This window comes from Tachypleus tridentatus, chromosome 1, assembly GCF_004210375.1.
Source record: "Tachypleus tridentatus isolate NWPU-2018 chromosome 1, ASM421037v1, whole genome shotgun sequence".
Classification (NCBI taxonomy): domain Eukaryota; kingdom Metazoa; phylum Arthropoda; class Merostomata; order Xiphosura; family Limulidae; genus Tachypleus; species Tachypleus tridentatus.
This window is the reverse complement of record NC_134825.1, coordinates 116,279,001-116,295,567: the sequence shown is the minus strand read 5'-3', so window position 1 is coordinate 116,295,567 and position 16,567 is coordinate 116,279,001. Positions and strand designations below refer to the sequence as shown.

Below are 16,567 nucleotides of genomic sequence, written 5' to 3'. Positions count from 1 at the left end.
ACAATTATGCATTATTAACGGCGTTCATGTATTCGCTTTCGTATATAGCACAATACACTGTGAATCGAACTCATACGTGAAAGATAAAATTGAGAGACGTCCACTTCGTTCTAAAGTCAGAACCTCACAACAGCTGTATATTTTTACAATGGAAGTACACATGTAGTTTTCTGTAACGAAATTCACACATTTAAAATACTTTGTTTCGAATGAGTTAAAATTTGACTTTTTTAAAAAATTGATTCTATTAGCAGGAAACTTTTTATGTTATAACATTTGTTGGAATAAAGGGAAACAGATGTCATTGAATTACATTTATTTATTCGTGTACTATTTTGTTTTGTTTTTTGTTAACAGATCTTAATGGTTATCCATTACAAACACGCGGTTCACATGATTTACAGAGACGGAAATGTGTACTTCAACAGAGCTGACTTCACATAAAAATTAAGAAAAACTTTATGTGAGTGAAGTTTCTGTGATCAGTACGTACCGTTGACACTGTAACTGACCATCTGATTATAAATTAATAAAGAATGTTTAATGCTAACAGACTAGTACAAAGGACGTCCTGCTAGCAAAAGTGGAAACCACCTCATTTACGTCTTTCTATTGGTTAATCAGGAATAATAAAATTCTTGCTGGCCAAAGCGAAAATATTTTTTCGTTCTTGAATGTTTGTTTTCTGTTAACAGACTAGCCCAACAGCAGGAACGTAGATCCTGGGGGGGGGGGGATGGAGGGTGTACATCCCCTCTTCATTTTAGGTGGGGGTATGGTGCATACAATCATTCACCCCTACAGTTTGGTCTGTTGAATTGTTTTATTGTATGTATCACAGGCCTACAAACTGTGTATTTGTTATTGTGATTCTCGTGTTCTTACCAATCGAATTACATAATTAGGCCTAGATGTAGGCTTTTTCAGTAGCCGAAATGTACATCTTTAATATAGGCGTGCTTCTAAGCTTTTCGATCTAAGCGATAGTTCGTAAGTATCAGTCAGTAGGCCTAAGTATACACGCAAGTATCGTGGCAACAAGATTACTCTGTAACTGCATGTTTACAGCTTTAAGGTTCACGTAATCAGAGATTACCAATTAGTAAATTGAACAGTCCACATAAGTGGTTGCAAAAATTACCCCCCCCCCATCGAGTGTAAAAAATCTACGCCCCTGTTGAATCAACAGAATAACATACCAGTAAAAACGGAAATCATGTTTGCGTTTTCTGCTAACAGCTTAGAAAAAACAAAATAATACAATGGAAGTAAAAGTGAAAACATCATTTATGTTTTCCGCTAATATATTAATTCAACATAAACCCATGGGAGTAGAAGTTGAAATATCTTTTATGTTCGCTGTTAAAAACAAAATGGCAGGGTAGAACATAGTTCTAGTAAAAGTGTTAAATGTCCTATACACATTCTTACCAAAATACCCGAACCCGTTTCGTTCTTTTCTGTTGTATATTTACAACAAGTGTGAAACTTGTGGGTAAGTTTGAATTATGAAGCATAATAAACATACGAGCTTTAGCCGAATTGGTTCGCTTCGTCACACACGTCGTGGGTTCCTTTCGACGAGTTTTTCAGACAAGAGTTTAACGTAGGAAGAAGAGCTAAGTGATACTTTAGTGCGGTATAATGGGAACACTTATTACAAACTATTGACGAGTTTGGTCGCGCCCTCTCATTTCTTCTACCTGTTTCACTTCTCTGCCTGTAAAAGCAAAATAAACAAAGGTGTCTTAATCTTCATTTTCATAAACTATTTATTATGTTTTATTACTTTTGGGTAACGTTCGTCTAACAACTTTGGATTTTATTTTAAGAGATTTTAACTCTAAAATATATATTTAACAAATTGCGGGATTTGTAGAATGAATGCAGCTTTAAATCATTCAATTACTATAGACAACAAATGCCAAGTTTCAGTTTTGATAACTTGATCTGACACAAAATGGTTCTTTGTGTCATTAAATGGATGATATTCTGCCGAGGTTATTCCTGATAAATTAAAGGTTAAATAACAAATAAAAAACTCTACCGAATAACATTTTATCAGTTAATCTATCTAAAAATAGTAAGGAATTTTCTTATCGTCTGTTACGTGATATATGAGAACTTTGTTGTTTTTTTTAAATTTCACACAGAGTTACTCGAGGGCTATCTACGCTAGCCGTCCCTAATTTAGTAGCGGTGAGAAACTAGAGGACAGAGAGCTAGTCAGTCATCATCACCCACCGCCAATTCTTGGGCTACTCTTTTACTAACGAATAGTGGGATTTACCATTACATAATAATGCCCTACGGCTGAAAGGGTGAGCAAGTTTCGTGAAATAGGGATTCTAACCCGCGACCCTCAGATTGCGAGTCGATCGCCATAGCCATCTTGCCACATCAGCTGTAAAAAATCTCAGGTCAATCCTTTTCAAAACTATTCTTTTTTACTCTACGCACAGTTTAATAAATGCAAAATACAAACTCTTTAAATTTTTGACAAAATATTAAACAAAAAAAATTGGAACAAATTCATGATACCTTTGATGGACTATTTATTTTCTCGTCTTTGATCAGCTTACAAGAAAGCAGCTAAACGACTCCGCCCAAGCAACAGTTATTAGGGAAATAATGAACAATAAGACGTCGTCCTGATCTCTCCAGATAGTCGTCGAACCTAATATGTAGCATATAATGCCTAACCAATAACGAACATTGTTAAAAACAACTAAATATAAACCTTACTGAAAAAGATAAGTAAGATTCTGCTCAACATTTCAGGTTTATTAAGCTTTAAGAAGTTCTATCTAAAACCTTAAACATTTCCTCATTTGATTTGAGCTGTCTCATTACTGCAACTGAATGCTGTGTTAAACTTTAAACATATTGTGAAAACATTCTATGGGAGAGAAGGAAAACATTTTGAACCTTTTAGATACGTACGAAAAATGGCAACTTTATAAGTCGCAAACTGCTACTGAATATTGCAAGAAATTTCGGGTCAGTGTCACTTTTATTTTTTATGTTGAATTAAACAGTTAGTTACTTTTATTATATTTATAGAATAAATATAACGTACAATCCTGGATAATTAAAGTGCTAGTTTGAATTTTTAAAAAAAATCATATTCCTAGAAAAATTAGAAACAAAATTCAATAATATTATCATTCACGTATGCTTAATTTACAAAAGTTATTTGTAATTGTAATACAAAAAACTCCATGTTAGGGCTACTCAACGTTTAACCATAATGTTCTTGTTAGAAAAGCCTCTTAAGCCTAACGTGCCTATAGACAGAGTAATTATAAAGCCTAACTTACCAACCGATACAAGGTGATTCTTAAGCCTAACTTACCAACTGATACAGGGTAATTCTTAAGCCTAACTTACCAACCGATAGAGGGTAATTATTAAGCCTAACTTACCCACTGATATAGAGAGACTAGCTTGTGTGATGTTTAGCAAGATAACTGCATCATCGATACCTTTTTTGTTCTTTACAAAAAATAAGATTTCTCCTCCATCTTCTGGAAATACATTCGAAATCTTAAGTGCAGCTTGAAAACAGTTTGGGGTTTCCAACAGCTGGAAAAATATGTGGTAATAAAGAAAATTAGTATTTCTTTGAGATAAAAACAACAAATTATTTTACTATTTGTGTCAAGTGTCTTGATAATTTGCGATTATAGTTTTAAATGATAGGATAGCGAATGTCAAAATTAAATTACGTAAAACTTATTTGCATAAATGTTTGGAACTTTTACACATTGTTTTGTTTTAACAATAATTGTTATGGTATAAACGCCTTTACGAAACTGGCAAAGCATGGTTATAATTAAACATACTTGCCATAAGACAAATGCAAAATAACACTTTTTAATACTGTAATACACGCACGCACGTAAACAAGCAGATAAATATTTGTCTATGTTTCGTCAAATGAAGACATACGTTAAAAAAAAAGGAATGTTCTAAACAATATGGTATTTGTAACTTCAAAAATTATTACTTACTGTCACATTGTGAGCGTTATAACGAAGACGTTTTTCTCCAGGACTAATCGCTAGGTGGCGCACTATCCAGTGGGCACGATAAGGACGGGGATTGCTACAGTAATGAACAAATAAAAGAGCTGACCTTCCAGCAATGGCGAGTAGAGTCTTGTTGAGGGGCATTGCTTCTGGCCTTCCTAACCACACAAAACAACAACAGAAATAAATAATAACTTGAGGCAGTCAACACTAACTCCAACATTATGTCTAAATACTGTCTGTTTGTTTTGTTTGTTTCTGAATTTCGCACAAAGCTACTCGAGGGCTATTTCTGCTAGCGGTCCCTAATTTAGTAATGTAAAACTAGAGGGAAGGCAGCTAGTCATCACCACCCACCGCCAACTCTTGGGCTACTCTTTTACCAACGAACAGTGGGATTGACCGTCACATTATAACGCCCCCACGGCTGAAAGGGTGAGCATGTTTGGCGCGACAGGGATGCGAACCCGCGACCCTCAGTCCATAATTCTGAATACAAAATGTGTTTCTGAGTCAGGGTTGATAACTTTATTATATCTTTAAAGTGATTTGGATTTTATAGTATATAATATATTAAGACTCGTCGGTCTACATTTATTCGTCTTGATATATTCGCTGTACACTGCACGTGTATACACGAGGGCTATCTGCGATAGCCGATATCTAATTTAATAGTGTAAGATTAGAAGGAAGGCAGCTAGTCATCACCACTCACCGCCAACTATTGGGCGACTCTTTTATCAACAAATAGTGGGATTGACCATAACATTATAACCCCCACGGCTGGGAGGGCAAGCATGTTTGGTGCGACCAGGATTTGAACCCACGACCCTTATATTACGACTTAAACGCCTTAACCCACTTGGCCATGCCGGGCTAGGAGTATGGGGCTACGTTAGTCTGTAAATGTGGATTTTAAAAGGAAAACCGACGTTAGATCCATTTTGCCCTTGTTGATTGAGAGACTCATCCATAAATATTCGTACTTGACGCTGCCTATCGTCTTAGATTATTATGTCTTGAAGCTCGCACGCATGAGCAGGAATTTCATTATATTCAGCGAGATGCAAATAACGTATGTTTAAGACTACATGACAGACTGAACATCATTACGTAGAATTGAGTACGTTTTATTAAAACGATTTGAATATGTAAATCAGCAAGTCACGTGACGACCACAGCCGATGTAAAGTCGTGGTTAAATTACACGAATATGGACCAGACTTCGACGTTGTTTAGCGTTTCGTAAGTGGTTTAAAATCACCAAAATGTGGTTATTTTGGGGAAGAGTAAGTAAAAACCGTTTCTAAAATATTCGTACATTATGATCATAGAAATATGTCCAGATCGAGGATTTAGAATCAAGACAGGTATATCCTGTGCACTTAAAGGCATTGAAAAACAAAATAATATGGATCAATACTGAATTGCTTTATTTTGGTTTGAATTTCGCGCAAAGCTACGCAAGGGCTATCTACGCTAGCCGTTCATAATTTAGCAGTGGAGGCCACTAGTCATTATCACCCACCTCCAACTCTTCAGCTACTCTTTAACCAACGAATAGTGGGATTGACCGTAACATTATAACGTCCCCACGGCTGAAATGGTAAGGTTAAACGAACACGTAGGTCAATGGTAAAAATAGTCCACGTATCACAGACACTGATACGCAACATAAACGACAAGGAACTGTGTTTGGAAACGAGGCCAAAAAGATATTGATTTACCAAGATAAGACTTCTAGTCATACCTCCTGTTTAACCTTTGCATATCTCAAGCACCTAGAAAATGTAATGTGTATTTGTGCTGTTCCATGTGAAGACATGTAGACTTCTGTGCAATCGGATTGTTTAACTGAGTGGTGAGAAACCATTGCTCTTGTACACTAGGAGGAGTTTGGAAAGCTAACAGGGAGGAATATTACGCTTTGGACATGAAAGCCTTACATCGTAGCTCTTTTAAAACACGCAGAAGAGCTATTGTCAAGATGCGTGATCTTCAGATAGGGATTGACACTGCACGACAACATAGCTTGTAATGGCGTAGAGAAACTCGAAAATCGTTATAATATAATGCACTCAACCTCTGTAGAGGTATTTCTATTTAATTAACGTTAAACTTTCTTGTTTGTCACGCCTAAAAGTAACAAGAGAAATACTTTAATTTAAAGAAAGTGTTAGGGTTCAGTGAACCGAATGAACGTCGTTTCATTAGTGACAAATGATAAGCCAGGCAGAAATTTGGCCAGTTATTCGATCTTGTGCAGAAGTTCACTAAAGAAACATAACAGCAATAGTGAGATTAGATCATCACACAAAAGACAGCCACGCTCCTAAAGAGCAGAAAACCACAAAGTCTTGGATTCATAAACAAAATATACCAGCCTCAAAGTGAAGCTAAGCACTGATATAGATGAGGTAACTGGGCGAAAATGGATGGTGCTAGCACAAGGTTTTTTAAACACGGGAAATTTGTATAAAGTATTTTTTGGGAGGTGATATACTATTTGTATAATATGAAGCATCTAAAGTGCTTTACTATTAGCAGTTACTAGCTGTGATATAACAGCAAATCATAGCCTGGAAGATATAGAAGTTGGTGTCGCCATCTCTTGTTCAGCTCAAACATTAAATAGAACTAATCGTTAATGACGTCAGTAAAAAAGGTGTTTTTCATGCGTTTGACCGAAGATTTAGTCACAGTAAATCTATATTTTATAACCTTTTAAGAAAGCTTTCCTTTATCAACGTACGTTACAAGTATTCTGCTTTCCTAGAAATGTGAAATCAGTGAACGACTGAATGTTTCTTTTCCTTTGTTTACAACGTATTTACTGCCATTGTTTTCAACAGCTCGTTAATCAGTTTGCTTTACCAATTTTATATACGCTATATTCTCTGTTGGTAAGACACTCGTTTTGTTCTGAACCAAATTCCTGACAGATAGTATTTTACCTTCTGTCCATGTTCGTCTAGAGATGTTTGATAATGATTACTAATGTTATTGTATATTGAGCATGCGTCAGCTGTTACCATATAGTCCACAGTCCAGTTCTTCCGGGTCTCCATATTAATTGTATTAAAACACTCCAATGTTTGTTTTTCTTTTCTCCCATAAAGCTTTAACTGATATTAGCTAAAGGGCTGTTATAATAATAAATAATAATTAAAACACACTTGTCTGAAACTCAAACTGCATACTCAAAAGAATATTTTAAATCAATTAAATACGACAGCAGGTGGAAGCCATCGAAACACAAAGCCCATTTGTTCACTACTTCTTTATACTGCAATGAAGATTTTTGCTGTAAGCCAAAAACTGGTTCAAACAGCATCGATTTCAATAAAGGTTTAAAAACACCTGCCTTCAAAGTTGTATTACTGACTCAGTATCATGTTGCCCCTCTGTTCGTGTGGTATGACATCCGACGTGCATCCTAACCACGCGATAGAGGACAATTTATCATGAATTCCACAACAGATAACGACAGAACAGTGCAAGAGTTCTTAAAGTGCCCGGATAAATCGAGAAGTTGAACCTCAATTATGTTTCCTTCTTCCTCTTGAAGAGTTTGTAATAATTATTTGGCGTTTTGAAAGGATGGCACTGTCGAATAGCTCATCAATGATATTCGTTTTTTTCCTGCTGTATCGTGTATTGACGTCGAATCTCTATTCATTCAGCTATCTCTATTCTGAACGTGCTTAATTTGTGTTTGATATTGATCGGTTGTGCCAGTAAGATAATAAGGAACAAAAGGTACTGGCTCAGGGCAGAAAAAGAAACGTCCACAAATAATATTTCTGGTTGAAAACCTGTTATAGACTAGCTGGTAAGCATAACTGAAATAAGACTACCAAATCAGTTGATTTTATATGTCATATCCTATGGGGTTTTTCACTGTTAGTTTTATTATTATTTTTATTACCTCCTAATTGACTAGCTTCGTAAATTATGATACTGCACGGTAGTTACTATGCTGTTTGTTCTAGTGGTCTAAAAACTAAGTAATGTAATTTATAATGTTCTCACTTATATCAAAAACGAGGCAATCATTTTACTACTATGCTTTCAGCTAATTAAAGAAAGATGATAACGAATGTAAACTTTTAAAAAAAATTACCTGCAATGATAAGCCTAATACTGTAAATCTTTCATTGTTATTTTTCGATCCCAGTGCTAACCCACAGCAGATTTTTCACTGTTGTCCGCCATTTGCATTATTAAAGCATAATACATTTTTCGCTGTTTTCTGTCACGTGCACTGTTAAGCCTAGCTCGTCTTTTGCTGTTATCTTGGTTCTTCTTTACAGTAAATTAAATCCATCAAAAACTTTTCGAAGCAGAAAAATCAGTTAATTAATGAGAATAATCGTATTTTATATTCTAATTCTGAAGTAATTACAAATAAGAATATAATTAATTAATGAGAAAATAGTATTAAATCCCACAAGAGGCTTAATACTGATTAACGTAAAACCTAAAAAATCGTAGTTTTTGGAAATACAAGAATGATCCCACAGTTAAAGCATTTAGAAATTAGGCTTAATGTTCAAGTAATATTTGTATGTTGTGTGAGAAAAATAAATTAATGAATAGGATAGTAATCGTTTTAACTGTCTCAAAACAAAACTATTTTCTGCTTGTATCCTCGCATTTGATCAAATACTTCCTATACAAAGTATTCCACGCTAAATTTACGTAATATCTCTATGTTACTTATCCATTATTTTAAGAGTTTATCCACAAGTAACTTGTCCAACGTAGACCAGAAAATAGACATTAACCTTTAGATAACTTTATTTTCAAACACTACGGACCTTAATCTTTAGATAATTTTTATTTTGAAACACTACAGACCTTAATATTTAGATAATTTGTATTTTCAAACACTACAAACCTTAATATTTAGATAATTTTTATTTTCGAACACTACAGACCTTAATCTTTAGATAATTTTTATTTTCGAACACTACTGGTTGGCTGGTTTTATCAATAAATGTCAATATTACCTGTTTGAACATTGCTTACATATGGATACAAATTAGCAGGATAATACTGAAAATGACGTCTGTGAACCGGACGAGAATTCTAACGTTTAGTGTTATGTATTCAGCACTGTTAAGGGTAAACACTCTTCAATGACTGAAATGGAACTGGTAATTATTATAACAAAGCCTCGAAGGACGTAGACAATAAACTAATTTCGGCACTGGCTCTCGGAGCCCTAAAAAGGTATTCTATTGTACCATAAGGTAAATACAATAGAATTTCCAGATATGATCACCTAGAGGGCCATCTGGAATTAGAAGACGCTATTGAAGACTGGTATATACAACTTCGTAAATGAGACACACGCTGAAACAAACTATACTGCGCTATTCAATTCGCGAATAAAGTGTAATTTATTAAGCAATCATGATGGCAAAAACTCATTGTAACAATCCATCTTTCCCGCTTCTGAACATAAAGCTAAATATATATCAGTCTAACATATTAATTTGAAAGTAAGAGTGTCTTCCATTCGAATTATCATTGTCTCACAAAGCGAGTTAATTATAAATTCATTAACCTTACGTTAACGAATGTTGAAAAAACATAAATGGCTAATGAATTGAACGCAAATGTAATACGATTGGCACTGCCGTAAGCTATATTTGTAATGGAAAACTTATTTAAACTGAGTGAGATAGAGTTAGTTAATCAGTACAGCTACACGTAGAGTTTTAGTGAGTTAGACATTGAGAGTTAGTGAGTCTGTTTGTCAATGATCGAGCTAGTAAGTTTGGCATCTATTGTTTGCTTTATTGATAAGTTAACGATGAAATTTTGCAAATAAATTACATGAGCTTTGTTTGGGAATTAGGCGTACATTAGATTCGGAATTTCTATTGAAACATAGTTTGTGAAGTCAGGCCTACAGGGATATGTAGCCTGAAGCCTATAAAGAACGTTGTTAAAGAAATTCATTTATTCGTTATCGCTTCGTGGCCTTCCCCCACCCCGCTAGAGCTGCGGTAAGTCTACGGATTTACAACCCTAAAACCAGGGGGTTCGCTCCCCCTCGGTGGGCTCAGCAGATAACCCGATGTGGCTTTGCTATAAGAAAACACACACTCGCTTAGTGGGCGGTACACGTATTATTTACAATAATCCACCCTACGATAAAACATTTTACGAAGACGCTCTATTTACTGTGTTCGAGAGTGTATTTAATTAGAGTCAACAGTTTCAGTGAAGAATAAATAACAATCTCAAAGTGCGAGGAAGACATATCTGGTAGATGCCAGAAATGTCTTTAAATATTTTGATTAAAACGGTAGCGAAATACCATCTTTAAATTTCAGATAACTGTAACAGGACGTGTTTATATGAACCAACTAATCCTGATGAAGCCACACAGGCGTCTTGGATATCTCGCGTTTGTAACGACATGCGTTTACGTGAAGTAAATAAACGTTTTCAGAAACGTAAGGTGGCTAATACCAAAAACAATGTAAGTAAGATATTAGAAACAGCACTTACACTACATAACAGCAAAGGCAAACAGTATAGTAGAATGTTAACAGGCAAAACTGAAAAATGAAACTCAATTCTGATTGGATAGTAAAATACATCGCTATGGTTTAATGGTTGTCTCGGCTATTATGTAACTGTTACACACTTTAACCTTAACTGTTCTTTTTACGATGATTTTAAAGAACTGATATTAACCATCCGTGCATTAACTTTCTTTAAACAAATGTATTTCTGTGTTTCTGTTTTCGTATAGCAAAGCCACATCGGACTAGCTACTGAGCTTACTGATGGGAATCGAACGCCTGAATTTAGCGTTGTAAATCCGAAGACTTACCGCTGTACTAGCGTAGGGGGCGTTCTGTAATTGTTTGCATTTTTTTAATTCATTCCTTTAATAGACATGGGAAGGTTGTACTATTAACCAAGTTCTAGATAGAATGAAGGTTGTACTGTTAACCAAGTTATAGATAAAATAAAGATTGTACTGTTAACCAAATTGTAGATAGAATGAAGGTTGTACTATTAACCAAGTTGTAGATAGAATGAAGATGTACTGTTAACCAAGTTGTAGATAGAATGAAGGTTGTATTGTTAACCAAGTTGTAGATAGAATGAAGTTTGTACTGTTAACCAAGTTGTAGATAGAATGAAGGTTGTACTGTTAACCAAGTTATAGATAGAATAAAGATTGTACTGTTAACCAAGTTGTAGATAGAATGAAGGTTGTACTGTTAACCAAGTTGTAGATAGAATGAAGGTTGTACTGTTAACCAAGTTATAGATAGAATAAAGATTGTACTGTTAACCAAATTGTAGATAGAATGAGGATTGTACTATTAACGAAGTTGTAGATAGAATGAAGGTTGTACTGTTAACCAAGTTGTAGATAGAATGAAAATTGTACTATTAACCAAGTTGTAGATAGAATGAAGGTTGTACTGTTAACCAAGTTGTAGATAGAATGAAGGTTGTACTGTTAACCAAGTTGTAAATAGAATGAAGGTTGTAGTGTTAACCAAGTTTAGATAGAAAGAAAGTTCAACTATTAACCAAGTTGTAGATAGAATGAAGGCTGTACTGTTAACCAAGTTGTAGATAGAAAGAAGGTTGTACTGTTAACCAAGTTGTAGATAGAATGAAGGTTGTACTGGTAACCAAGTTGTAGATAGAAAGAAGGTTGTACTGTTAACCAAGTTGTAGATAGAATGAAGGTTGTACTGTAAACCAAGTTCAAGATAGAATGAAGGTTGTACTCTTAACCAAGTTGTAGATAAAATGAAGGTTGTACTGTTAACCAAGTTGTAGATAGAATGAAGGTTGTACTGTTAACCAAGTTGTAGATAGAATGAATGTTGTACTGTTAACCAAGTTGTAGATAGAATGAAGGTTGTACTATTAACCAAGTTGTAGATAGAATGAAGGTTGTACTGTTAACCAAGTTGTAGATAGAATGAAAATTGTACTGTTAACCAAGTTGTAGATAGAATGAAGGTTGTAGTGTTAACCAAGTTTAGATAGAATGAAAGTTCAACTATTAACCAAGTTGTAGATAGAAAGAAGGTTGTACTGTTAACCAAGTTGTAGATAGAATGAAGGTTGTACTGTAAACCAAGTTCAAGATAGAATGAAGGTTGTACTGTTAACCAAGTTATAGATAGAATGAAGGTTGTACTGTTAACCAAGTTGTAAATAGAATGAAGGTTGTAGTGTTAACCAAGTTTAGATAGAAAGAAAGTTCAACTATTAACCAAGTTGTAGATAGAATGAAGGCTGTACTATTAACCAAGTTGTAGATAGAAAGAAGGTTGTACTGTTAACCAAGTTGTAGATAGAATGAAGGTTGTACTGTTAACCAAGTTGTAGATAGAAAGAAGGTTGTACTGTTAACCAAGTTGTAGATAGAATGAAGGTTGTACTGTAAACCAAGTTCAAGATAGAATGAAGGTTGTACTCTTAACCAAGTTGTAGATAAAATGAAGGTTGTACTGTTAACCAAGTTGTAGATAGAATGAAGGTTGTACTGTTAACCAAGTTGTAGATAGAATGAATGTTGTACTGTTAACCAAGTTGTAGATAGAATGAAGGTTGTACTATTAACCAAGTTGTAGATAGAATGAAGGTTGTACTGTTAACCAAGTTGTAGATAGAATGAAGGTTGTACTATTAACCAAGTTGTAGATAGAATGAAGGTTGTACTGTTAACCAAGTTGTAGATAGAATGAAGGTTGTACTGTTAACCAAGTTTAGATAGAATGAAGGTTCAACTATTAACCAAGTTGTAGATAGAATGAAGGTTGTACTGTTAACCAAGTTGTAGATAGAATGAAGGTTGTACTGTTAACCAAGTTGTAGATAGAATGAAGGTTGTACTATTAACCAAGTTGTAGATAGAATGAAGGTTGTACTGTTAACCAAGTTGTAGATAGAATGAAGGTTGTACTGTTAACCAAGTTGTAGATAGAATGAAGGTTGTACTATTAACCAAGTTGTAGATAGAATGAAGGTTGTACTGTTAACCAAGTTGTAGATAGAATGAAGGTTGTACTGTTAACCAAGTTGTAGATAGAATGAAGTTTGTACTGTTAACCAAGTTGTAGATAGAATGAAGGTTGTACTGTTAACCAAGTTATAGATAGAATAAAGATTGTACTGTTAACCAAATTGTAGATAGAATGAGGATTGTACTATTAACGAAGTTGTAGATAGAATGAAGGTTGTACTGTTAACCAAGTTGTAGATAGAATGAAAATTGTACTATTAACCAAGTTGTAGATAGAATGAAGGTTGTACTGTTAACCAAGTTGTAGATAGAATGAAGGTTGTACTGTTAACCAAGTTGTAAATAGAATGAAGGTTGTAGTGTTAACCAAGTTTAGATAGAAAGAAAGTTCAACTATTAACCAAGTTGTAGATAGAATGAAGGCTGTACTGTTAACCAAGTTGTAGATAGAAAGAAGGTTGTACTGTTAACCAAGTTGTAGATAGAATGAAGGTTGTACTGTTAACCAAGTTGTAGATAGAAAGAAGGTTGTACTGTTAACCAAGTTGTAGATAGAATGAAGGTTGTACTGTAAACCAAGTTAGAAGATAGAATGAAGTTGTTGTACTGTACTGTTAACCAAGTTGTAGATAGAATGAAGGTTGTACTGTTAACCAAGTTGTAGATAGAATGAAGGTTGTACTGTTAACCAAGTTGTAGATAGAATGAAGGTTGTACTGTTAACCAAGTTGTAGATAGAATGAAGGTTGTACTATTAACCAAGTTGTAGATAGAATGAAGATGTACTGTTAACCAAGTTGTAGATAGAATGAAGGTTGTACTGTTAACCAAGTTGTAGATAGAATGAAGGTTGTACTGTTAACCAAGTTGTAGATAGAATGAAGGTTGTACTGTTAACCAAGTTGTAGATAGAATGATTGTACTGTTAACCAAGTTGTTAGAATACTGTTAACTGTTAACCAAGTTGTAGATAGAATGAAGGTTGTACTGTTAACCAAGTTGTAGATAGAATGAAGGTTGTACTGTTAACCAAGTTGTAGATAGAATGAAGGTTGTACTATTAACCAAGTTGTAGATAGAATGAAGGTTGTACTGTTAACCAAGTTGTAGATAGAATGAAGGTTGTACTGTTAACCAAGTTGTAGATAGAATGAAGGTTGTACTGTTAACCAAGTTGTAGATAGAATGAAGGTTGTACTGTTAACCAAGTTGTAGATAGAATGAAGGTTGTACTGTTAACCAAGTTGTAGATAGAATGAAGGTTGTACTGTTAACCAAGTTGTAGATAGAATGAAGGTTGTACTGTTAACCAAGTTGTAGATAGAATGAAGGTTGTACTGTTAACCAAGTTGTAGATAGAATGAAGGTTGTACTGTTAACCAAGTTGTAGATAGAATGAACCAACTGTTAACCAAGTTGTAGATAGAATGAAGGTTGTACTGTTAACCAAGTTGTAGATAGAATGAAGGTTGTACTGTTAACCAAGTTGTAGATAGAATGAAGGTTGTACTGTTAACCAAGTTGTAGATAGAATGAAGGTTGTACTGTTAACCAAGTTGTAGATAGAATGAAGGTTGTACTGTTAACCAAGTTGTAGATAGAATGAAGGTTGTAACTGTTAACCAAGTTGTAGATAGAATGAAGGTTGTACTGTTAACCAAGTTGTAGATAGAATGAAGGTTGTACTGTTAACCAAGTTGTAGATAGACTGTTGATAGAATGAAGGTTGTAACTGAAGGTTGTACTGTTAACCAAGTTGTAGATAGAATGAAGGTTGTACTGTTAACCAAGTTGTAGATAGAATGAAGGTTGTACTGTTAACCAAGTTGTAGATAGAATGAAGGTTGTACTGTTAACCAAGTTGTAGATAGAATGAAGGTTGTACTGTTAACCAAGTTGTAGATAGAATGAAGGTTGTACTGTTAACCAAGTTGTAGATAGAATGAAGGTTGTACTGTTAACTAGTTAACCAAGTTGTAGATAGAATGAAGGTTGTACTGTTAACCAAGTTGTAGATAGAATGAAGGTTGTACTGTTAACCAAGTTGTAGATAGAATGAAGGTTGTACTGTTAACCAAGTTGTAGATAGAATGAAGGTTGTACTGTTAACCAAGTTGTAGATAGAATGAAGGGTTGTTAACCAAGTTGTAGATAGAATGAAGGTTGTACTATTAACCAAGTTGTAGATAGAATGAAGGTTGTACTGTTAACCAAGTTGTAGATAGAATGAAGGTTGTACTGTTAACCAAGTTGTAGATAGAATGAAGGTTGTACTGTTAACCAAGTTGTAGATAGAATGAAGGTTGTACTGTTAACCAAGTTGTAGATAGAATGAAGGTTGTACTGTTAACCAAGTTGTAGATAGAATGAAGGTTGTACTGTTAACCAAGTTGTAGATAGAATGAAGGTTGTACTGTTAACCAAGTTGTAGATAGAATGAAGGTTGTACTGTTAACCAAGTTGTAGATAGAATGAAGGTTGTACTGTTAACCAAGTTGTAGATAGAATGAAGGTTGTACTGTTAACCAAGTTGTAGATAGAATGAAGGTTGTACTGTTAACCAAGTTGTAGATAGAATGAAGGTTGTACTGTTAACCAAGTTGTAGATAGAATGAAGGTTGTACTGTTAACCAAGTTGTAGATAGAATGAAGGTTGTACTGTTAACCAAGTTGTAGATAGAATGAAGGTTGTACTAGATTAACCAAGTTGTAGATAGAATGAAGGTTGTACTGTTAACCAAGTTGTAGATAGAATGAAGGTTGTACTGTTAACCAAGTTGTAGATAGAATGAAGGTTGTACTGTTAACCAAGTTGTAGATAGAATGAAGGTTGTACTGTTAACCAAGTTGTAGATAGAATGAAGGTTGTACTGTTAACCAAGTTGTAGATAGAATGAAGGTTGTACTGTTAACCAAGTTGTAGATAGAATGAAGGTTGTACTGTTAACCAAGTTGTAGATAGAATGAAGGTTGTACTGTTAACCAAGTTGTAGATAGAATGAAGGTTGTACTGTTAACCAAGTTGTAGATAGAATGAAGGTTGTACTGTTAACCAAGTTGTAGATAGAATGAAGGTTGTACTGTTAACCAAGTTGTAGATAGAATGAAGGTTGTACTGTTAACCAAGTTGTAGATAGAATGAAGGTTGTACTGTTAACCAACTGTTAACCAAGTTGTAGATAGAATGAAGGTTGTACTGTTAACCAAGTTGTAGATAGAATGAAGGTTGTACTATTAACCAAGTTGTAGATAGAATGAAGGTTGTACTGTTAACCAAGTTGTAGATAGAATGAAGGTTGTACTGTTAACCAAGTTGTAGATAGAATGAAGGTTGTACTGTTAACCAAGTTGTAGATAGAATGAAGGTTGTACTGTTAACCAAGTTGTAGATAGAATGAAGGTTGTACTGTTAACCAAGTTGTAGATAGAATGAAGGTTGTACTGTTAACCAAGTTGTAGATAGAATGAAGGTTGTACTGTTAACCAAGTTGTAGATAGAATGAAGGTTGTACTGTTA

At 34.4% G+C, this 16,567-nt stretch overlaps 1 protein-coding gene across 2 annotated transcripts in view; it reads right to left on the bottom strand.

Annotated features, from left to right (window-relative positions):
- Positions 1-309: 309 nt before the first annotated feature.
- The window catches only part of LOC143222249 (irregular chiasm C-roughest protein-like), a 76,159-nt gene continuing 59,901 nt past the window's right edge, over positions 310-16,567 (bottom strand). The window contains exons 6-9 of one of the 2 annotated variants that reach the window (XM_076448489.1): positions 4,014-4,189; positions 3,426-3,585; positions 2,542-2,698; positions 310-1,720 (exon numbers count right to left, since the gene is read on the bottom strand). In XM_076448489.1, the coding sequence (XP_076304604.1) occupies positions 2,574-2,698; positions 3,426-3,585; positions 4,014-4,189 (461 nt within the window). In that variant the 3' untranslated portion in view covers positions 310-1,720; positions 2,542-2,573. The remainder of the gene's footprint in view (positions 1,721-2,541; positions 2,699-3,425; positions 3,586-4,013; positions 4,190-16,567) is intronic. The other variant, XM_076448497.1, reaches the window with a different exon arrangement.